Genomic DNA, 24,715 nt, shown 5'->3' on the forward strand with positions numbered 1-24,715 from the left:
ACGCGTCATCACAATCTGTGAAAAAGTCTTTTGTCACAAAAATACCAGGTTTAGTATTGATCTATCGTGGCTTCTATTGGACTCTAATGTTCATTTGTATATAAGAAAAATTAACATAATACATTTAATGTTTATATATATATATATATATATATATATATATATATATATATATATATATATATATATACACAGGTGCATCTCAATAAATTAGAATGTCGTGGAAAAGTTCATTTATTTCAGTAATTCAACTCAAATTGTGAAACTCGTGTATTAAATTAATTCAATGCACACAGACTGAAGTAGTTTAAGTCTTTGGTTCTTTTAATTGTGATGATTTTGGCTCACATTTAACAAAAACCCACCAATTCACTATCTCAAAATTAGAATACATCATAAGACCAATAAAAAAAAAAACATTTTTAGTGAATTGTTGGCCTTCTGGAAAGTATGTTCATTTACTGTATATGTACTCAATACTTGGTAGGGGCTCCTTTTGCTTTAATTACTGCCTCAATTCGGCGTGGCATGGAGGTGATCAGTTTGTGGCACTGCTGAGGTGGTATGGAAGCCCAGGTTTCTTTGACAGTGGCCTTCATCTCATCTGCATTTTTTGGTCTCTTGTTTCTCATTTTCCTCTTGACAATACCCCATAGATTCTCTATGGGGTTCAGGTCTGGTGAGTTTGCTGGCCAGTCAAGCACACCAACACCATGGTCATTTAACCAACTTTTAGTGCTTTTGGCAGTGTGGGCAGGTGCCAAATCCTGCTGGAAAATGAAATCAGCATCTTTAAAAAGCTGGTCAGCAGAAGGAAGCATGAAGTGCTCCTAAATTTCTTGGTAAACGGGTGCAGTGACTTTGGTTTTCAAAAAACACAATGGACCAACACCAGCAGATGACATTGCACCCCAAATCATCACAGAATGTGGAAACTTAACACTGGACTTCAAGCAACTTGGGCTATGAGCTTCTCCACCCTTCCTCCAGACTCTAGGACCTTGGTTTCCAAATGAAATACAAAACTTGCTCTCATCTGAAAAGAGGACTTTGGAACACTGGGCAACAGTCCAGTTCTTCTTCTCCTTAGCCCAGGTAAGACGCCTCTGACATTGTCTGTGGTTCAGGAGTGGCTTAACAAGAGGAATACAACAACTGTAGCCAAATTCCTTGACATGTCTGTGTGTGGTGGCTCTTGATGCCTTGACCCCAGCCTCAGTCCATTCCTTGTGAAGTTCACCCAAATTCTTGAATCGATTTTGCTTGACAATCATAAGGCTGCGGTTCTCTCGGTTGGTTGTGCATCTTTTTCTTCCACACTTTTTCCTTCCACTCAATTTTCTGTTAACAGGCTTGGATACAGCACTCTGTGAACAGCCAGCTTCTTTGGCAATGAATGTTTGTGGCTTACCCTCCTTGTGAAGGGTGTCAATGATTGTCTTCTGGACAACTGTCAGATCAGCAGTCTTCCCCATGATTATGTAGCCTAGTGAACCAAACTGAGAGACCATTTTGAAAGCTCAGGAAACCTTTGCAGGTGTTTTGAGTTGATTAGCTGATTGGCATGTCAACATATTCTAATTTTTTGAGATAGTGAATTGGTGGGTTTTTGTTAAATGTGAGCCAAAATCATCACAATTAAAAGAACCAAAGACTTAAACTACTTCAGTCTGTGTGCACTGAATTAATTTAATACACGAGTTTCACAATTTGAGTTGAATTACTGAAATAAATGAACTTTTCCACAACATTCTAATTTATTGAGATGCACCTGTATATAATGAATACTTTCCCAGCAAAGACAGAACGTTCCCATAACGCTAGTGTGTTCACATTTGGTCATTTTTTTGGAAACCATCTGCTGTACGCTCTAGAAACGTTTATTTTATTTTTTTTTTTTGGTTTTATTTATTTTTTTAAACCATAAGATAACCTTCCCAGAACGTTGCAGGAAGGTCTTTGTGTAACCTAACCTAATACAAACCTATAACGAACATTTTCAAATTGTTATTTTGTGGTTTTAATTTGCAGAATCAACTTTTTCCACTACTTTCCATTATGATTATTCTATGTAATTTTTTTCATTATTCTTTATGATAATATTTTCTTTCTTTCTTTTCTTTCTTTTTTCTTTTTTTTAATAAATGTTGCAGAAAGGTATTTGATAGACAACAATGACTGACATTAGTGTTGTACAGCATTTTAGTAAATGTTGAAATATATAATAATAATAATAATAATAATAATAATAATAATAGTGTTAAGTAAACATGATGTTCAGAATTGACCTGTTTCTTCATTAAAAGCCACTTGGATTGTGAAAACATTTAAAATAAGAAGAAATAAGTTGAAGCAAAGAAATACCTCATGACACTAATAGGTTGTTATTACTGTACTAATATTATTGTTGTTGCAAGGTTTATCAGTTCTCTGACAGATTTCTGTATGTATAGTATTTATATATTCACCTATGTACTGAATGGACAACGCATGTTCTTTACGTGATGTAACCCGGGAAATATGACTGGAAAGGTACTTGCTATATTTAGGGTCACTGAAAGGTCATGTCACCCCAGATGCATGTCCTTATTAGACGCATAAGGTCTGCTGTACTGTCAACGTTGGGTGACATTCCGTTGAGGAGTCCATCTGATGTCTGGTAATGAAACTTGTTATAGTTTATTTCAGTTCTGGCTCCTCATTGTAACATTTGCTTTATTGAATAATGCATGGAATTGCTTGAAATTTACCATCAACTGGGGAAATTAAAATTAGAGGCCCCAGTCAGGATCAGTTTAAATGTTTATTTAAAGGTTTAATGTTTATGTCTGAGCAAATCTTATTTGAAAAAGATTTAAAATGTATTGATAAACTGAAATTAACATATTACTCAATTCATGTTTTATAAACAGTCCCTTCAGTAATTTTTTTTTTTTTTTTTTTTTTAAAGTGTAAGCTACAATAGTGTGCCATTTTTAAATGTGCAACATAATGAGGTAAGCGGGTCAACAAATAATTCAGTGATCGCACAATATTTATCTCTGTGCATACTATGTATGTGTATATGTGGGCCTATAGGCTATGTATACTCTGTCTGTATCTATCTATCTATCTATCTATCTATCTATCGGTCTGTCTGTCTGTCTGTCTGTCTGTCTGTCTAAATGCACTCTGTTTCTCGTTTTGTTGCTGCAGGTTAGGTCAGTAGGTCAGATTTTTTATGCAAACACTGTTGAGAAACGGTCAAACATGCACGAATCCCCTGTAGTCTAATATAACTGCATGTCTTGCCAGCGGATTGTTCACATGTTGTTCGGTGTTTTCGTATGGCAGACAGTCCGCGCTCTTTGAGATCCAGAGGTAACCTCCGTGTTTAAAGGGCACCCCAAAAAAGGACCACCAACATGTTCCGTGGCAAACAGACACGAGTGCTTCTCCTGAATGACATGGAACGATTGGAGCGCACACTGTTTCGCCTGGATCAAGGTAGGTCTTTGTCATAAAACTCCAGTCCACTATGTACTGCAAGCGTGAAGATTTAATGTTGGTTATCAACATAATTTCTATCATGATGTTAGGTTAGAATTTTTCTATTTTATATATATATGTATATATATATATATATATATATATATATATATATATATATATATATATATATATATGTTTTAATGATGCCTTTGCTGCAGAAACCATTCTACCCATCTAATATCTTTTACTCTGTGTGTGAATGTTACTGCAACTCAAGACTGCGTACTTCTGGAGAGACTTTGGATAGATTTACGCGTAACGTATGATGCATTTGCACTGGAATATCACATTCGAAAAAGCTATCCGCTATATATAGCTCAGGAATGTGCTGTGGTTTTCTGCTCATAGGTTTTGCAGTGTAGAAAATTTTTAAATACTGTATGCAAGTGAGTTTACTGAAGGAATGGAATACTTGCGCATATTGCATAGTATAGCCTACACTATTACTGTTATAACTATTACTTATAAATAAATATGACGTTTTTTTTTTTTTTTTTTTTTTTTTTTTAAATAGTATGTGAAACAGTATGCTTCATGCAGCTTTAAACATTTCAAACAGTATGCTACATTGTTTCACATGACCTTATGACCTTGCCACATGACCTTATTATTATGTGCATGGTATCTCATAATTTTTTATTTTAATTTTAATGGTTATACAGTCCAATGTCAAATGAAGAACATAAATGGTAGAGGCTGATCTTTTCGTTGTTAGAAAGTCATCCGGGTATTCCATGCATACAGTAAATTCACAAATGCACAATATACATACTATATACTGCAGAGTAGTATGGTAGTATGCTGTTTTGATTACCAACATAGCTCAAGTCTCTCAACTAGTTGACATTTAATTGAGGAACATTTAATGCTTTGAATACAATAATTGCTGATTCACCAAAGACCTTGATTCAGAACAGTAAAGTAAATGCACTTTATAAACAAAAGTTGTAAACTTAATTAACAGATTATTGAAATTTGCAACGTCCTCTGCTGTTTGCTAATGTGGCTCACACTTCTATTCACTTAGGTTTTGAGCTTCAGTTTCGGTTAGGGCCAACCCTACAGGGCCAGAATGTGCACGTCCACACCAATTACCCAGCTACAGGAAGGAAGTTCAACAGCTCCTACTTCCGTCACCTGGAGTGGGTCAACCCCAGTGGCAGAGAAGATGACTCCGACAAATACTGCAAACTGGAGCTGGAGATAGCAGGCTCTTATCAGTATTACTTTGGGTGTGGGTTAGTGAGTTTTATTAATGTTAAAAGTGATTAAAACTTTTTAGAATCTGAATAATGTTTATTAATTTTAGGTTGTTTTTAAAGATTTCCTGTTTCAGTGGCATGCACAAGATTAAAGGGTATATAACTCTACAAAAAGACCTAAGTGGGTCAGTTGTTTGGTATAATTTTAAAGAAAACTTTTCCAAATTTTTTATTATATAGATTATGAAAAAAAATAAAAAAATAAACATGAGCCAAAAATTTACCTTTTTTCATATTTTTCTGATTTGACATGGCAATCAAAAGTTATAGAATTACAAAAATAATTTATCCTAGTGTGCGAAAATGTCTTCAAGTGTCCAAAAGCCTCTCCAAACAAATAAAACATTATAATTCTACATAAGAACTAATTACATATACACACACACAATGACTATAGGTATGCTCTCTCTCCAAAGCATGCAGGCAAGAGTAACGCGATCTCATACAGTTCCATTCTGTGTCATTTGAGCCATCATTGAATCTGTGTCATGTATTTGGTGCCATCTCCTGGTGGCCATATGTAATTAGAGTGAACAATTCTCTCTGCCCATATTTGGATGACTTGCACCTCTGGTTGCAGTGATCTAAATCCTAATACGATTGGTTTAGCATTCCATGACGCTGGACAACGTACTACACCATTTTCGATGAAGTCATCTGATCCAGGAAAGCTAACGTGTTTTTAGCCAGATAGCACATTATGTGCTGTGTTATCTAATGATCTATGCATCCGATTATGTTGTGTGTGGGCTCATTTTAACAGGAATCCCCTCCTCTAAGTAATGCTATGTGATTTTTTATGTTGTTTTTTTTGTTCGTGAAGGTATAAGTGAAAAAACGGCTTATAAGCAACACCTGTTAACGTAACATGTATGTCAAAGACATACAGTATACTTAGCTATTACTTGCTACATTTGTATCTGTGAGTAAAACACATAGGCTGGTAGTCTTCTAATCTTTGATAGCTTTTCAGCAACATATGACACATTTCTGTTTGATCAGTTTAATATTTTTAGTGATTACAATAATATATACATTGCAAAAGTATTAACAAATCACAAAACAGAACACTTCTGATTTGTCTGCACATTTCAAAGCACTTTTTCAGTTTTGGTCATAATGCCTACATGCATTGTAAAGTGCAGCTTCTAAGCTTTAAAACAATACCTATTTTGTGTTGGTCAAGACTGTAGTTATTAATATTTTGATAATCATATTATTATCGGCGGGCCTAATCCAAGCTTAAAAGGTTAAAGTAGTAGTTTACTCAAAAATGTAATTCTGTCATCATTTAATAACTTCATGTTGTTTCAAAACCATATGACTTTCTTCCATGGAACACACAGGAAATGTTAGGCAGAATGTAAAGTAAATGATGACCTATGGATTAACTATCCGTTATATATCAGTATTATTAAGTCATTTTTTGTGTTTGTGCAGGAATGAGAAGAAGACCGGAGGTGGATACATTGTGGTGGATCCAGTGCTGCGAGTTGGCCATGAGAGGAAGATGCTGCCACTGGACTGCATCACAATTCAAACTTACTTGGCCAAGTGTCTGGGTCCACTGGACGAATGGCTGGACAGACTCAAAGTGGCCAAGGAAACTGGTCAGAATCTCTCTTCTGCTGGGCCGTAGCAAGGAATTCTGGGCCCCCTGACTGTATATTGTTCTGGACCCATTCATATTAAAAAAATAAAGATTAAAATTTGTTGTTGAACAATAGTTGGATCTGTGGGGCCCTAGACTCATTACCACATTTCACCCCATTAGCTATGGCCCTGCAGTACAGTTTTCATTTAGACAATGATCTTGTATGGCCATTTTTTAATTCCATTTTAAATAGGCACATACTTTGTGGCCAGTTAAATTTGCTTTAAATGATTTCAGCCATTTTTCTATCTTCCGTCATACTTAGCCGTCAGAATTCGACTGCCCCATCCTTTTTACAACACTTCAAATCAGCAAACCCAAATACTCACAATTACTTACAAACAGAGTGCATTTCAGATTGGCTAAAAAAGGGCCCATTTTCTGACTCATTTGGCTATTAGAGCCTGAGATGTCACAGAGACAGATGTGATTTTTCAGTGATATCTGTCAGGTAAAAGGCGCATTTTATGTGTGGTAATTTGAAAAAATCTTGATAAAAGCACTTTTAATCTTGATAAAAGCATAATGTCTCTCATAATGAATTAGCTGGAAATTATTATTTCCCATATATATATATATATATATATATATATATGTATAAACCTATCTTCATTTAGGTTTATATTGACAAATATGTATTACCAACTAAGAAATTGGTCTTTTATCCCCATTAATTGGGTCTACTGAGTCAATATAGTGTAATATTCAGAAAAAATTCTTCTGATCTGACAAGGTCTCACACAAAACCAGGTTGAACTTTATCACTCTCAGCAGTCTGTGGGTCATTGCACCTTTTCAGAGTCACCAACAAAGCTTTGCATGTGTGGGAAATGCTCTTTCTGTGGGCAGTTTGGGCAAGTCTTTTCCAGTTTACCAAGATTAAAAGTAAAATTTACATTAATGTTCCTTTTCAAGTAATCATGTTGCTGTAAAAAAACATTATATAAAATATAGGATGTATATTTCAATAAATAAGTAACATTCCCTGTCCAAATAGCAATGTTTGGCATCTTTCTTTAAATTCATCCATGTTTACTGTCACATTTAAACATTGCACACATCTATTGATCTGATTTAGATGTCCCACTCAATCAAATTATTTTTCTATGTCCAGGTTACAACATGATCCACTTCACACCTCTGCAAAAACTAGGTGTATCACGGTCATGCTACTCCATAGCCGATCAACTAGAACTGAACCCAGATTTCTCCCCACCTGGCAAGAACTACACATGGATGGATGTGGGCAACCTGACTGAGAAACTTAAGAAAGAGTGGAACATGGTTTGCATCACAAACGTGGTGTACAACCACACAGGTATGCTTCTGCTATGCCTTTAAGCACATACTAAATAAAACAAGGAGAGTGACGACGTATGTTGACACTCTCTTCTAATGAACGGGTTTGATTAGGCTTTGATTAGGCCCCTTATTTCCAGTAAAGACAAATACTAATACTACTGCATACTCTGGCATTCTAGAGAATTGTGTGCTTCCAACTTTGTAGCTATGGTTTTGGGAGGCCCCTTCTTTTCTATTCCAGCATGACAATGTCCCTGTGCATAAAACAAAGTCCATAAAAAATTATGTACTGAGTCAGGTGTGAAAAAAACTTGACTGGCTTGCACAAGCCCAGAACTGGACCCCATTGAACATCTTTGGGATGAATTGGAATGCCAACTGCAAGCCCGACCCCATCACTCAACCTCAGTGCCTGACCTCACTGATGCTTTTTGTGTCTACTGTAAATGGGAGCAAATCCCCCGCAGTCATGTTCTGACATTTAGTGTAAAGCCTTCTCAGAAGAGTGGAAGCTGTTAGGAAGGATCAACTCACTATTAATGCCAATTGTTTTGAAATGAAATGCTCAAAAAGGACTAATGGGTGTAGTGTTTGGGTGTTCACAAACTTTTTGCCATATAGTGTATGTAGGAACTGTCTGGACGTGTTTCTCAGAAATTTCTAAGTTAAAGCTCTGGTTTGAAGAATGGCACTGTGTGCTTTAAAGAGAAGTGGTTAGGCTATTTATAGGCAACCTCAATCGCAGCGATAAGAGAGTTGATGAAAGTTGGTCATGTCTCTGGGACAATGGTTGAGATTTTTGACCTTTGAGTGGCATTGCAGGGGCTTGCAGGGAGTTGGAATTGTTGGAATTGCTTGTGACATTCTAATATTTCATGTAGCACTCATGTTTCATATACCATGGGAACAAGTAATCAACAAAAGTAATTTTAACCATTTTGACTTTATGAACATCATATTTAAGAGGGTGTCAAAAAAAAAAAAAAAAAAAAAAAAAACTTTCTCGCCAACCAGTTCTGGTTTAGAGTTGTACAAAAAATCCAGCAAGGTGTAAAAATAAAAAGTAACACAACAGGGGTTAATTTTCCTAACAGTTTTGGGAAAGTTTCAAATTTTTGCAGTTCTTCTTAAACTATTGGCATATTAGCTGCAGGTGCAGGAAGAGTTCACCATGTAAAATTAACATATAACAGCTGCTCACAGTCTGAAATGTATGATACCAACAATTTTGGGAGTAAAATATTTAAGTCTGAATTTCCCACCTCCCAGCATGCCATTGCTAACTGTTCTGGATCATATGTAGCAATATTCCAAATTAGTATTTTACTTTATTTCAATTCCTGATATAATTTTTTTTTTTTTTTTTTACTTTACTTAAAGGGATAGTTCACCCAAAAATAAAGATTATCTCATAATTTACTCACTTTCATGCCATCCCAGTTGTGTATGACTTTCTTTCTTCTGCAGAACACAAAAGAAGACTTTTAGAAGAACATCTCAGCTCTGTAAGTCCTTCCGGTGCAAATGAATGGTGGCCAGAACTTTGAAGGTCAAAAAAATCACATAAAGGTAGCATAAAAGCAACCCATACGACTCCAGTGGTTTAATATATGTATTCTGAAGTGACGCAATGACTTTGGGTGAGAAACAGATCAATATTTCAATCAGTTTTTGCTATAAATCTCTACTTTCACTTTCAGAATGTGAAATAATGTGAAAGTGAATGTGGAGATTTAAAGTAAAAAAGGGCTTTAATATTGATATGTTTCTCACCCACACTTATCATATTGATTCTGAAGACAGATTTAACCACTTGAGTTTTTGGATTACTTTTATGTGGCCTTTATGTGATTTTTGGAGCTTGAAAGGTCTGGTCACCATTCCCTTGCATTGAATGGACCTACAGAGCTGAAATATTCCTTTAAAAATCTTTGTTGTTGTTCTGCAGAAGAAAGAAAGTCATACAAATCTGGGATGGAATAAGGGTGAGTAAACGATAAGAGAATTTTCAATTTTAAGTTAACTATTCCTTTAATATATATTTCAGCCAACTAGCTTGATGGGAATACTTCACAAGAAAGTACATTTGTGAGAAAGCATTTGTGCTTCGATACAGTGGTGAAATTTTGATACATTGAAAACCCTGAAATTTGCACCCCAAATTCACCCCAAAAACAAAACATGATTTTTTAAAAACAGTGGTTTCCTAAAAACACTTCCAAAGAGGAAAAAAGTAAGAACATATATCATCATTCTTTGGTAAGATGCCACAGAAAGTGTGTATTTGCTGATCTTTGATCCTTTAAACACTGCACTGATCATTTTCTAAGAAGTATAACGAACGACTGACACTGTTAATGCGGAATGTCATAAATGACACGAAAAGGAGGTCACTCTCTTTAAACACAGACTGAAGTAAATTGCATTTGATGATCTCTATACAGAATCTATGGTATACTGTAGCTCAAAGAAGATCCTCTCTATATATTTAAAAACAGTAACATGTGCCATATGTAACATATGCCCTCTATGCATGCATGCAAATGCAATTTTGAAAGATCTCAGAATTTAGACTTATATGACTAATTTATTTTCCCATAATTAGCTGTTAACAGTAAATGGATCAGACTCCATCCAGAGTGTGGCTATAACCTGGTAAACTCTCCTCATCTGAAACCTGCCTGGCTTCTGGATAGAGCCCTGTGGCACTTTAGCTGCGCCATAGCAGATGGAAAATACGATGACAGTGGCCTTCCAGCTCTTATTGAGAATGAGAAGCACATAACAGTAAGTCTTGAAGGTCTCAGCTAATTATACTCGAATATACTACAGAAATATCAATGGTTGGTGCTAATGAACCAATGAAACACTTGATGGTATTTTGGCTTGATGTTTCAGATGCTTAAAGGGCTTCTATGGAAGGAAGTTTTCACCCAGTTGAAAATATGGGAGTTTCTGCAAGTGAACGTTGAGAAAGCTGTGGAGCAGTTTAGGAAGGTTCTTCAAGCTGGTGAGTGATTGAAGTCTGCTGGCATCTTCAGGAACACTCTGACGCTTGCACCATCCATGGAAGGGAACCTTCAGAAGGTAAATTCTTGTAGGAGCAGTACTAATTTGAGAGTTTTTGACATTTGTAGGAAACAAACCTTTGGGGCCTGAGTTGGAAGGAAAGCCTAAATTGAAAATTATACAGGATTCACAGTATAGACGATTCAGCAACACCGTAGACATGCAACTGGCCCTGGAGATGTTTGGCAGACACAAGTGAGTTTACTTCCTGTTCCGAGTACAAGTTCTGATTAATAATGGATATTTGTGGAATTGTATGGATTGTTGGTGTGTTCTGTTCTGTTCTGTTTACATTAATATTATTAATGTAAACACTGTCATTTATATCTAAAATGAATGTAAACAGTGGGACAAAAAGCTAAATATTACTCAAACAACAATAACAAGAAAACCACAAAACCACTCACTGCTCTTGGCTGAATAACTTTAGTAGCTTTAAAAAAGTATTAATTTCTTAATTTCTGTCTTTTTTTTTAATTGTTTTTATTTGTTTTATAGCACTACATTTGTTTCTTAGTTTTTTACTTTATTACTGACTGTTTTCTTCTCTTTTAATAACTACTTGAGAATTTAAGTACAATTCATTTTACAATTTCAAAGAATTTACAATTCATTTTTTCAGACCATACCAATGCAAATGCAGTATGGAAATACAGATGCAGTAATAAGCAGTCCGTTCCCTAACCTACACCCCCACGCTAATGGTACAGCCCACAGCGTGAATTTGTGATGAGTCAGTTGTTCCAAAAATAATTTATAAAGTCACAATTTAGAAAAAGTAAAAAAAATAAAAGTAAAAATAAAAAAAGAGAAAAGATCAATTATCCATTCCATTAAAGTTTCAAACCATTTTTCTTTTTTTGCATTTGGATTTGTATGGTCTGAAAAATTAATTGTAAAGTGTTCACGGCCCTGCTTGTTTTGTATTATATAAATTTTTTTTCCTGCGCCTTAAATTGTTATTTATTATCATACAGTAGGTAACTTTTTAACTATGCTGCATGTTTACCTTTTATTGCACTGCATTGTTTTAATATGTCTTTTTATTCATGTATTTTCATTCCTTTAAATTCATTTTATTCCATTTAAAATGAAAGTACATAAAACTGTGGATTTATCATTTTAATCCCAAAAACATAAATAAAAAAATAAAATTATATATATATATATATGCTTTTTATTATGCCTGTCTAAAGCACTTTGAATTAGCACTATGTATGAAATGTTTTTAAACAAATTTTCTTTGCCTTTTCTTATTAAACCCTACAGTAATGGCCCCTCATCCATCCAAGAATGCTGTGATTGGTTTAAAAAGAGTCTAGAGGAACTGAATGTGGAATGCTATAAGGAAATGCATGGCCATCATGAGCAGGTTGGTAAGTGGTTATGCTTCCCAAACAGTCCTCTGTTTGACTGCAGTATCAGTCTAATCAGTTAATATAATTTCCTCCCACAGGCTATAAACTGCATAGTGGGAACGGTTCACTATGAAAGACTTGCCTCCCATGGCCCTCAACTTGGACCTGTCACCTGGACAAACCCTTTGGTGACAAAGTGAGACTTTTGACCTTTCACTTTGACTACTGATGCTTTCATCCGTATTGTAATACACTGATAAGAATGCCACATTTAAAGTTTGACCTTGTTTTGTTGTTTTAATTATTCAGATATTTTACCTTCCCATTTGAAGACTTGTCCATGGAGCAAGAAAAACAGCTGATGCAGAATCCAAATGATGCTTGTCATCTGCTCGCCCATAATGGATGGGTCATGGGAGATGACCCGCTCAGGAACTTTGCAGAGGCAGGTAAGTCATCACTTTGCTTTTAATATTTTTATTTTTTTATTTTTTTTTATTTTCTAATTAAACTGTAACATTACCCTCAGGACTTTTGGCACATGTCTGTTTTTTTACTGTCAGTGGTTTATTTGTCCTTGGTGGTTTTTCTGTTTGTTAGGGTCTAATGTTTACCTCAGAAGAGAACTTGTTTGCTGGTGTGACAGTGTTAAACTTCGTTATGGTGAAAAACCAGAAGACTGTCCATACTTATGGGCTCACATGAAAAAGTACACAGAGATCACAGCCAAACATTTCTCCGGTGTGCGTCTGGATAACTGCCACTCCACACCCCTTCATGTTGCTGAGGTACGCTGAAATATTTACACTGAAACACTTTATGCTCAGTCTGCCTATTTTACATGATATACTTATGTCAACGTACATTTTATGCACAACACAATAGATAATTGTCTAGAATATAATTGTAGAATTTTAAAAGTATAGATTTTATGGGAGAATGAGGCAAGTTGTCACACTTTTTTACTAAATTTTAACTCATTTTTTAAGTTAATTTCTGTTTTGGCACTAAGCACTCCTACCTTCTCTTTTTGGATACAAAAACTATTGCCCAGGAATAAAATTTAGTTCATTTAACATACGTTGACCTTTTGTGACAACATGCCTATAGGATTTTCAGCTAAATTTAAACATTAAACATGTGATTCGATGTGATTTGATTAACTCAAAACCTTACTGAGATATAGCCCTTGTGACAACTTCCCCCTCTGACAACTAGCCCCAATCTCCCCTGTACTAAATTGAGAAAATTGACTTGATAGAAGAGGTAAATAATCCGAACTTGTATTATATAGTCTTCTAAAGTCCTGTTTCTTTCCCCTCAGCTCATTTATTCAGTTATGTGGGTGTGTTCTGTTGGATGTGGTGTGTTGTATGTTGTGTCTGTAGGCTATGTTAGCATCAGCCCGAGCGGTCAGACCCAATCTGTATGTGATAGCTGAACTCTTTACAGGAAACGAACAGCTTGACAATTTGTTTGTTAATCGGCTGGGGATAACCAGTCTCATCAGAGGTACAGCAAAACTGCAGACTGCTAGAGACACACGTTTGCCCTTGACAATAAATCTGCTCTCTGTTTGTTTTCTATCTCTTGTTTTGCTAAAACATTAATCCTTTTCATGATACCAATAATTCTTTCTCTCCTTCCCTCCTACTTTGACGCAATTTTTTCCCTTCTATCTATCTATCTATCTATCTATCTATCTATCTATCTATCTATCTATCTATCTATCTATCTATCTATCTATCTACGCAGCTTATTATAAACCTTGGCATTGCACTTGTTTCAATTACATCTCTCCATCTTTTTTCTTTCTTTCCTTCCTTCCTTCCATCTTCCATCCATTCTTTCTTTCTTTCTAACTTTCCATCCTTCCATCCACACATCCATCTTTTTTCCTTCTATCTATCTATCTATCTATCTATCTATCTATCTATCTATCTATCTATTTTTTCTTTCTTTCTTTCTTTCTTTCTTTCTTTCTTTCTTTCTTTCTTTCTTTCTATCCATCCTTCCATCCATACATCCATCTTTTTTCCTTCTATCTATCTATCTATCTATCTATCTATCTATCTATCTATCTATTTTTTCTTTCTTTCTTTCTTTCTTTCTTTCTTTCTTTCTATCCATCCTTCCATCCATACATCCATCTTTTTTCCTTCTATCTATCTATCTATCTATCTACATGGCTTATTATAAACCTTGGGATTGCGCTTGTTTCAGTTCCTTCTCTCCATCTTTCTTTCTTTCTTTCCATCCATACATCCATCTTTTTTCCTTCTATCTATCTATCTATCTATCTATCTATCTATCTATCTATCTATTTTTCTTTCTTTCTTTCTATCCTTCCATCCATCCATCCATCTCTCTTTCTTTCTTTCTTTCTTTCTTTCTTTCTTTCTTTCTTTCTTTCTATCCATCTTTCCATCCATACATCCATCTTTTTTCCTTCTATCTATCTATCTATCTATCTATCTATCTATCTATCTATCTATCTATCTATCTACGCAGCTTATTATAAACCTTGGCATTGCGCTTGTTTCAATTACATCTCTCCATCTTTTTTCTTTCTTTCCTTCCTTCCTTCCATCTTCCATCCATTCTTTCTTTCTTTCTTTCTTTCTTTCCATCCTTCCATCCATACATCCATCTTTTTTCCTTCTATCTATCTATCTATCTATCTATCTATCTATCTATCTATCTATCTATCTATCTATCTATTTTTTCTTTTTTCTTTCTTTCTTTCTTTCTTTCTTTCTTTCTTTCTTTCTATCCTTCCATCCATCCATCTATCTCTCTTTCTTTCTTTTTTCTTTCTTTCCTTCCATCATCCATCCTTTCTTTCTTTCTTTCTATCCATCCTTCCATCCATACATCCATCTTTTTTCCTTCTATCTATCTATCTATCTATCTATCTACACGGCTTATTATAAACCTTGGGATTGCGCTTGTTTCAGTTCCTTCTCTCCATCTTTTTTCTTTCTTTCTTTCTTTCTTTCTTTCTTTCTTTCCATCCATACATCCATCTTTTTTCCTTCTATCTATCTATCTATCTATCTATCTATCTATCTATCTATCTATCTATCTATCTATCTATCTATTTTTTCTTTCTTTCTATCCTTCCATCCATCCATCCATCCATCCATCCATCCATCCATCTCTCTTTCTTTCTTTCTTTCTTTCTTTCTTTCTTTCTTTCTTTCTTTCTTTCTTTCTTTCTATCCATCCTTCCATCCATACATCCATCTTTTTTCCTTCTATCTACCTATCTATCTATCTATCTATCTATCTATCTATCTATCTATCTATCTATCTAAACGGCTTATTATAAACCTTGGGATTGCGCTTGTTTCAATTCCTTCTCTCCATCTTTTTCTTTCTTTCTTTCTTTCTTTCTTTCTTTCTTTCTTTCTTTCTTTCCATCCATACATCCATCTTTTTTCCTTCTATCTATCTATCTATCTATCTATCTATCTATCTATCTATTTTTTCTTTCTTTCTATCCTTCCATCCATCCATCCATCCATCCATCCATCCATCCATCCATCCATCCATCCATCTCTCTTTCTTTTTTCTTTCTTTCTTTCTTTCTTTCTTTCTTTCTTTCTTTCTTTCTATCCATCCTTCCATCCATACATCCATCTTTTTTCCTTCTATCTATCTATCTATCTATCTATCTACACGGCTTATTATAAACCTTGGGATTGCGCTTGTTTCAGTTCCTTCTCTCCATCTTTTTCTTTCTTTCTTTCTTTCTTTCTTTCTTTCTTTCTTTCTTTCCATCCATACATCCATCTTTTTTCCTTCTATCTATCTATCTATCTATCTATCTATCTATCTATCTATCTATCTATCTATCTATTTTTTCTTTCTTTCTATCCTTCCATCCATCCATCCATCCATCCATCCATCCATCTCTCTTTCTTTTTTCTTTCTTTCTTTCTTTCTTTCTTTCTTTCTTTCTTTCTTTCTTTCTATCCATCCTTCCATCCATACATCCATCTTTTTTCCTTCTATCTACCTATCTATCTATCTATCTATCTATCTATCTATCTATCTATCTATCTAAACGGCTTATTATAAACCTTGGGATTGCGCTTGTTTCAATTCCTTCTCTCCATCTTTTTTTCTTTCTTTCTTTCTTTCTGTCCATCCTTCCATCCATCCATCCATCCATCTCTCTTTCTTTTTTCTTTCTTTCCTTCCATCATCCATCCTTTCTTTCTTTCTTTCTTTCTATATATCCATCCTTCCATCCATACATCCATCTTTTTTCCTTCTATCTATCTATCTATCTATCTATCTATCTACGCAGCTTATTATAAACCTTGGCATTGCGCTTGTTTCAATTCCTTCTCTCCATCTTTTTTCTTTCTTTCATCCTTCCATCCATACATCCATCTTTTTCTTCTATCTATCTATCTATCTATCTATCTATTTTATCGATCGATTGATCTATCATTTAACCGTGCTGCTGTGGCTGTGTGCTTTGCTTGCTGCACTGCAGTATATGTTGGCTGTAGCTCGTGAACACAGGGCTGATCTGTATGTGGTGGCTGAACTGTTCACAGGCAGTGAGGAGCTGGACAATGTCTTTAACAAAACATATGAGGTTCACATTTTTGCTTATAGAGCCTACAGAATGCCTTACCTCATAGACTACCATTGTAAATGCATTACAGTAAAATGTTTTTTTTTTTTCTTACTTGCCTATCGTCAGTATGCTGCAGATGCTGTTGATAGAGATGCAAAAGTCTTTATTCCATGGGACACAAAAGGAAGTTAGCATCAGTCAATACATCTTTTCTCCATACAATGAAAGTGAATGGGGACTGAGGATATGAATCTGCCTAACATTTCCTTCTGTGTACCATGGAATTAAGAAAGTCATATGGATTTGGAACCCAAGAGTGTTAGTAAATGATGATAGAATTTTCATTCTTGGGTGAACGATCCCTTGTTCTGAGCCCAGAACATTCCTTTCATTGGTCTCAAATAATTTATAAAAGATATTTTCCATTTAGAGAGAGGTACAGTATTGCCTCAGGATCTGTTGTCTCATTCTTAGAGGCCATGAGTGCAAGAGACAGTCATGAGGAAGGGCGGCTCGTGTACCGGTTTGGAGGGGAGCCTGTGGGGTCTTTTGTACAGCCAAACCTCAGACCCTTAGTGCCTTCCATAGCTCACGCCATGTTTCTAGATGTTACCCATGACAACGAATGTCCCATTCAGGTCAGTAAAAAAGTATTTGTTTGCCAAAAGCATCCTGTTATAGCCTTTGTATGAAGCTCACATCCTGTGAAGGATTTAGTTTTTTTTTAATGTTATTAAGGTTATTTAGGCTTTTTCCTCCTTTTATCCTATTTTGTTTATTTATACTTTGATAATAAAGGAACAGACATGTCAAGTCAAGTCATTTTTATTTGAATAGCGCTTTTCACAACACGCATCATTTCATAGTAGCTTTACAGATAATTTTGCTTTAACAGAAATAGAAGCTGTAATATCTGTAATATCTGTAATGTCTGTAATGCAGTTTAATAAAAAAAAAACATGATTGTAAATTGTGCCTTAAGATAAATAATTTAATGAGTAAATAATACATAATAATAATTAGTACATAAGAATATAAGGTTTATACAGAAAATTATATATTATATTTAAATATAAAGAATAAAATTAAAATATTTACTACAAAAAATCTGTACTAAAAATTAGTTAAAATATTAGTGATAGATTATTCAATAGATACAAATAAAATACACATAAATAAAATATTTTAATAGGCAAATGTATGATCAGATATTTTATTGTATTGTATTCTTGTCTGTTTTACAGAATTGTATTTTATTTTGTGGAACTCTTGTGTCTTGTACTGTAGGCCCGTTCAGTGTATGATGCCCTACCCAGCTCTGCTATCGTCTCTATGGCTTGTTGTGCCACAGGCAGCACTAGAGGATATGACGAGCTCGTCCCTCATCAGGTTTTGAGTCATGAGATTTTGTTTTGTTTTGTTACATAAACACTTGCATCATTAAAAGCCTGCTCTTTCCCTTCCATTCTTGCCTTGTTTTTTATATATATTTTATTAAGACCCAGAATTTTTTTTTTTTTTTTTTTACATAAATCCCAATTACATAAGCATCATCTTTGTTCTGTCGGCACCTCTATTATAACACTCCCTCTACAAATGTTTTACCTGTTCTCACCCATCCAAGGCCCTGTGTATCTAGGTCAGAATTCATACATAAACAAAAGCCTTTCTGTTATCTTTTTTCTTTTCACTTCAAAGTTTTTCCCAAAGAGTTCTAATACACTTGGAGAGAGCTATCAGTTAGCTTTTCCATTCATCTCAATGGCAGTTGCTCAGCTGGCACATGCAGCTCCGGATGTACGCCATCTGCCATCTTTGTTTCACTGGCACTCAGGCCTGTTAATGCCATCTGACTGATTACTCTATATTAGGACCGAGGAGTCTATAACACCCAGAGAAAGTATCGGTTAGCGTTCTCATTTCAATGGCAGTTTCTCAGCTGGCACAGGACCCCCCAGAAGTGTGCAATTTGCCCTTCACTAGCGACTATACTAATTGGTTAATTTCATGCTTTTAAGTGCCCTCCGATAAAATCAGGCACTGTAAAAACATCTATTTTAATGTAATGAAATATTTTCAATTAATATGTTGATTGCAAAACATTTTATTTTGTCAGAATAAACTTTTTTGCCTGCATAATGGTGTAGTTACAGCATCTACCAGCAGGGGCTAACTGCCAATGCCTATTTGCTAAACTTTGGCTTGACCTCTTGGTTTTTCCTCAGATTTCAGTAGTAAAGGAAGAGCGTCTTTATTCTAAGTGGAACTCTGATGCACTGCCCTCTTCTGTTGGGGAGGTGAACCTTCAAACTGGTATAATGGCAGGAAAACTGGCCCTCAACAGACTCCACCAAGAGCTGGCAGAGAAGGGATTCTCCCAGGTCAGGATAATCATTACTTATAACAGATCAAATAAATTTAAATGTGAGTCACAATATCCAACAGCAGGAAGAGAGTTTGAGACTCATAGAGGTTCTTTGACTACTGATTAAATACAAATTAGTCATTTAGCTTACACTTTTATCCAAAGTGGACTTACAATGGAAATCTATGGGCAGTGCATTCCGAATTATTTAAAAGCAACAATGTGATGCATATTTGTATTTAAAGCACTTATATTAATTGTTCCATACTGCATAATTTGAGCTGTAATGTTGTTTAAATCATCCTTTAAGTGGTGGTACTGGTGTTCTAGGTGGATAAACTGCATTACCAGAACCACTTTCTGGTATTCTTGCACATTTCTAGCCAAAGTTACAGGGTTAACCAGCTTTCCATGATCACGACAGCAGTATATTTTATATATCTTTGCACAGACAAGGTTCGTTACATGAGTACTAATCTCACGTTAACATGTACTGTATAATGTGTAAGTCTTGTGACTACTGTGTAACACTGTGTATTTTAACATTTATCCCAGTGCAATGCTTTCCCCATATGCTTCCATTGTAAGTGTATTTCTCAAAAGGATAGTTCACTCAAACATTAAAATTCTGTTATAATTTACTCACCCTCATGCCATCCCAGAAGTGCATGACTTTCTTTCTTCAGAAGAACACAAAGATTTTTAGAAGAACATCTCAGCTTTATAGGTCCATACAATGCAAGTGAATGGTGGCCAGACCTCTGTAGCTCCAAAAATCACATAAAGGATGACTTCAGTGGTTAAATTTACAGTATATCTTCAGAAGCGATATGATAGATGTGGGTGAGAAACAGATCAAAATTGAAGTCCTCTTTTTACTCTAAATCTCCACTTTCACTTTTACGTCGGAAAGTCACATGTGGTGCCTGTTTATTTTCACTTTCACATCTGAAAGTGAAAGTAAAAGTGGAGATTTATTGAAAAAAATAAATCTTGAATATTGTTCTGTTTCTCACCCGAACCTATCATATCGCTTCAGAATTTATGGATTTAACCACTGGAGTAATATGGATCACTTATGTTTCCTTTATGTGATTTTTGGAGCTACAAAGGTCTGGTCATCATTCACTTGCATTGAAAGGACCTACAGAGCTGAGATATTCTTCTAAAAATCTTAGTTTGTGCTCTGCAGAAGAAAGAAATTTGTTTGTTTATACAAACTGAGGTACGTGTCAAAAAACATTTCTGTGGAAATAGACAGCATTCCTCAGATTCTTTATATTGAACTTACTGAACTTGTATTAAACCCAGAAAATTGTCTTAATAAAAATTTTAAATGCGTATATCTTCAAAAAGTTATTAATTATATATATATATATATATATATATATATATATATATATATATATATATATATTTTTTTTTTTTTTTTTTTCAGTATTTAGGAGAACACTTGCATATAAACTGATAAGCCAAAACATTATGACCACTCACAGGTGAAGTGAATAACGTTGATCATCTCCTAACAAAGCCACATGTCAAGGTCTGGGTAGATTAGATGGTAAGCAAACAATCAGTTCTCATAGTCAAAGTGTTGAATGCTGGAGAAATGGACAGGAGTAAAGTCCTGAGCGACTTTGACAAGGGCCAAATTGTTATGGCCAGATGACTGGGTCAGATGTGCATCTGTGGGATGTGCTGGACCAACAAGTCCGATCCACAGCAGCTCCATCTCGCAACTTACAGGACTTTAAGGATCTGCTGCTAATATCTTGGTGCCAGATACCATAAGACACCTTCAGAGGTCTTGTAGAGTCCATGCCTTGGCGGGTCGGTGCTGTTTTGGCAGCACGTGGAGGACCAACAGCATATCAGGGAGGTGGTCATAATGTTTTGCCTCATCAGTGTATACGGTCTTAAAGCAAACACACATTGGCTAAAAACTCATTTTCACTTTAACCTTTTAGCTACATCTCCACCCCTCTAAATTCAGTAAAAATGCGTATGACTGTCTGTGTTTATGTGTACTTTTATGGGTGTAATGTATGTCACAGGTTTATGTAGATCAACTGGATGAAGACACTGTGGCTGTAACTAGGCACTGCCCTAGTTCACATCAGTCTGTTGTGACTGTGTCTCGCACAGCCTTTAAAAACCCTGAAACACACCAGTACAGAGAACATCTGACCCCCATGTACATCCCAGGTACAAACCAACAGTTGCTGCCTTTACATTTTTATGTATAGCACTTCATGTAAGTTGATATCAGTTGATACTTCTTAAAAACCAGCTTACCCTGTTAGAAATCTTGTCTGTAAAGTACCAACTTGTTGCGCAGGTAAAATCGAGGAAGTGATTTTAGAGGCGCGGACAGTAGAGAGAAACGCTGAGTTATATGCGAAAGATGAGAAGTTCATTAACGGCATGCCAAACTACACAGTTGAGCTGCGTGAAAACATCCAGGTAACACGATGCCAGTTCCAGCAGCAGCTGGTTGGGAAGTTGACATGAATTAGTTTTGGGATGTTGACGTGTTATACTGTAGTGGTTCTCAACTGGTTTTTCAGGACCCAGATTTTACATTGCAGATGAAGTAGCGAGCCCGCACAGTACCAAAATGGTTAAATGCACAAAAGTAACAACAACAACAACAACAACAAAAAATAAAAATGTAATGTAATAAATTGACCATAAACTGCAACAGCCTAACACATGGAACAAACACCTGGCCAAATATTTTATTAGTATTTGCTACTGTACATTACCAAGTGACATAGAAATTAGCAACACAATTCTACTGAACCTTTTAAAAGTTTATAAGCCTATTTATTTTGCTGTACTATAACTAAGCATGATCATATGGTTAGATGCATTTGCATTTTATTATTTGCATTTAGCATTGCTATCATTATCAGAACAGACCAGAAATGGGTCACGTCCCACCAGTTGAGAACCATTGCTAAACTCCACCTAAAACAATTTAAACAACATTTTGATTAAAATGGTCAGTTTTTATGACCATTTTAATTAATAGACTATTGATAGCTGGAATATTTGTACCTTTAAACATTCATGTAAATGAATTGGCAAAAAGGTGATTAAAAACTGTTAAATCAACTCCTAAAAAAAACTATTGAAATGGTGACCAGTTACTGCACCAAAAATATGTGCTTTACCTTAAAAAAATGTAAACTACAAACTACAATCTTGAAAAGTTTTAATCTACACTCTTGATGTTCATAAAAAAAAAAGTGCATTGACATGTTATTATGTGTCAGCTATCCAGCTTCAGGTTTGCTGTTTTTTTTAAATTTATTTTTTATATGTTATAAGATGTGTTTTTGTTTTCAGTTAAAGGACAGTGAAATTGTAAAACAGGGAGATGCCACCACAAAGGGACGCTGTGAGTTTGTTGAGGAGATTTTGTTTGAAAATCTCACTGCTGGTAGTGTTATGTCATTCAGGTAAACACACACACACACACACACACACACACACACACACACACTGCCAGTGAAATCAATCCTAAATTAATTCATGCTCTCAGTCTCACATAATGTCATTAATCCTCCTTTATTCAACTATTCATTATAAATTCAACCCATCTCAACCACACCTTTTGTGAATCACTTTTCTTGATTTGTCACCCTCATTGTATAATAGTTGATAACTGATTGAAAAACTGCCACTCAAAAGTTATGACACAACTATTCATTCTTTATTACAATGTTTCACATTGTAGAATAGCAGCAAAGTTATCAAAACTATGAAATAGCACAAAAGGTTGTTTCAAAGTATGGGAATAATGTGTCCAAACCTTTGACCGGTACTGTACATATATTTTATCTCACAGGGTGAGTCTTGACTCAAACTCTCAAAACATGGTCGGCTACCTACGAACTCAACTCGTACAGTTTAACCGGCTTTATAAATCTGGCAGTCTGACTGACAGCAATGTTCCTGGAATCCTGAAAATAGCACTTGAATTGTGAGTCACGTTTAAACTTTATACAATTTAACAATGATACTTTTTTGGGAAAGCTAAATATCAACTGTGCTGTTTAACAGTTAACAGTTTACACAATGTCCCAATGTGTGTCAGTTCAGTTACTGAGGCCTGTTTTTTTGTTTTTATTATGTGGCAGTTTAATCTCCAAGTTAACCCTTGCCGAACTGAACATCTTACTGTTCCGCTGTGATGCTGAGGAACAGGAAGATGGTGGTGGCTGCTACAATATTCCATCCTGGATGCCCCTAAAGTATGGAGGCCTGCAAGGTATAGGATACCAAATTAGCCACGTCACATAATACAGTAGGTGTTGTTGGGTCTGGTGACTGTGGACATGTGACTAGTGTTGTTCAGAATGGAATAGTAGCTTACTACTTACTGAATACTGCGCAGCATACACTGTACATCGCCTACTAAAAAAAGTTATTGAAACTGTTGCCATTATTCCTAGATAAACGTTATAAACAGCAGTATGCTACATTGTTGTCAAGTGGCCTCATCGCGTTTCTTATAAGTGGTGTCAAGTTATCATCTTAAAAATAAAAACAGTTATTTTGCATTTTTAGTTCAATTTTCTGTGAACATTTCTGAAACTTTTGGCAGTTTGATCAAATAATGAGAAAAAGAGATGTTAAAACAGTGACTGCAATTACTAACAATTCATTCATCAAACTGGAAATTGGAAGGTCAAGTGGAGTGTATTACATTGTTGGATGCAGTATTACAATAGAGTTGCACACAGTGCATTTACGCAGGTCAACAGGGTATTTCATGCAGGAAATTCACATACTGTGCACAGTACACATACTATACACAGCAGAAATATTGTAGAAAGAGTAGCATGTTAGAATGCTATTCCGAACATAGCCAATGTAACCTCATGGCCTGTAGTTGGAATAGCATACTACTATACTACTCTTACTATTTCTGCAGTATATACAATATACTGTGCCATATGTATGCTGATTTACTGTATGCTAGGAGTACCTGTATGACATTCGTGCAGTACACAACAGTGCCAAAAAAGCACAGAATACTGTATCCTAGATTTGCCAAGATATCAAAATGTTCACACCGGTGTGGTGTTCACATTCAAACCGACTAACGCCGGTATTACCGCTGGTTGGATGCTAAGTGGTACCATCGGGTAATTTTCATTATGCAATAGCCTACACAATAACGCAAGGCAGCTTGATTTCAAACTTTTAACTCTATTTTTTTATTTATTTTAACTAAAAATTCTAATGAAACTGAAAAAAATGAAGTGCAATTAAAATGTGTATTGTTCAACTTTTTGAAAGATGTCTTTTCAGCAGTTGTGAAGGGCAACATCTCTTTGGCAACGAACTTACTTCATCCGTGCATTCTCTCCATCATGGGCTACCGGTCGGGTATTTCATTGTCCGGGCAAACACATCACTTACTGTGGGTTGTTGCGGGTTTAATGTTGGTGTTTTATTACCTTTCATCCCGGGACCCAGCTTTGGAAGGGTAATGAATTTGAATGTGTGTGAATATATTCATTTTGTTCCCTCCTAGGACTGGGCGATATGCAAGAAATATGTTCACGA

The 24,715-nt window shown here is 35.4% G+C and overlaps 1 protein-coding gene across 2 annotated transcripts in view; it reads left to right on the top strand.

The window, feature by feature from the left end:
* The first annotated feature begins 2,633 nt into the window (after positions 1-2,633).
* The window catches only part of LOC127431457 (glycogen debranching enzyme-like), a 35,004-nt gene continuing 12,922 nt past the window's right edge, over positions 2,634-24,715 (top strand). The window contains exons 1-21 of one of the 2 annotated variants that reach the window (XM_051681857.1): positions 2,634-2,659; positions 3,334-3,486; positions 4,559-4,769; positions 6,234-6,403; positions 7,562-7,765; positions 10,355-10,536; positions 10,648-10,759; positions 10,887-11,013; positions 12,088-12,190; positions 12,275-12,372; positions 12,486-12,625; positions 12,777-12,964; positions 13,565-13,688; positions 17,245-17,408; positions 18,058-18,159; positions 18,996-19,151; positions 21,190-21,340; positions 21,474-21,598; positions 22,487-22,599; positions 22,989-23,123; positions 23,281-23,411. In XM_051681857.1, coding sequence (XP_051537817.1) covers positions 3,405-3,486; positions 4,559-4,769; positions 6,234-6,403; positions 7,562-7,765; positions 10,355-10,536; positions 10,648-10,759; positions 10,887-11,013; positions 12,088-12,190; positions 12,275-12,372; positions 12,486-12,625; positions 12,777-12,964; positions 13,565-13,688; positions 17,245-17,408; positions 18,058-18,159; positions 18,996-19,151; positions 21,190-21,340; positions 21,474-21,598; positions 22,487-22,599; positions 22,989-23,123; positions 23,281-23,411 — 2,818 coding nt within the window. In that variant the 5' untranslated portion in view covers positions 2,634-2,659; positions 3,334-3,404. Of the gene's footprint in view, positions 2,660-3,323; positions 3,487-4,558; positions 4,770-6,233; positions 6,404-7,561; positions 7,766-10,354; positions 10,537-10,647; positions 10,760-10,886; positions 11,014-12,087; positions 12,191-12,274; positions 12,373-12,485; positions 12,626-12,776; positions 12,965-13,564; positions 13,689-17,244; positions 17,409-18,057; positions 18,160-18,995; positions 19,152-21,189; positions 21,341-21,473; positions 21,599-22,486; positions 22,600-22,988; positions 23,124-23,280; positions 23,412-24,715 lie in introns of those variants that run through there. The other variant, XM_051681856.1, reaches the window with a different exon arrangement.

Source organism: Myxocyprinus asiaticus, chromosome 41 (genome assembly GCF_019703515.2).
Source record: "Myxocyprinus asiaticus isolate MX2 ecotype Aquarium Trade chromosome 41, UBuf_Myxa_2, whole genome shotgun sequence".
In the NCBI taxonomy this organism is placed as follows: Eukaryota; Metazoa; Chordata; class Actinopteri; order Cypriniformes; family Catostomidae; genus Myxocyprinus; species Myxocyprinus asiaticus.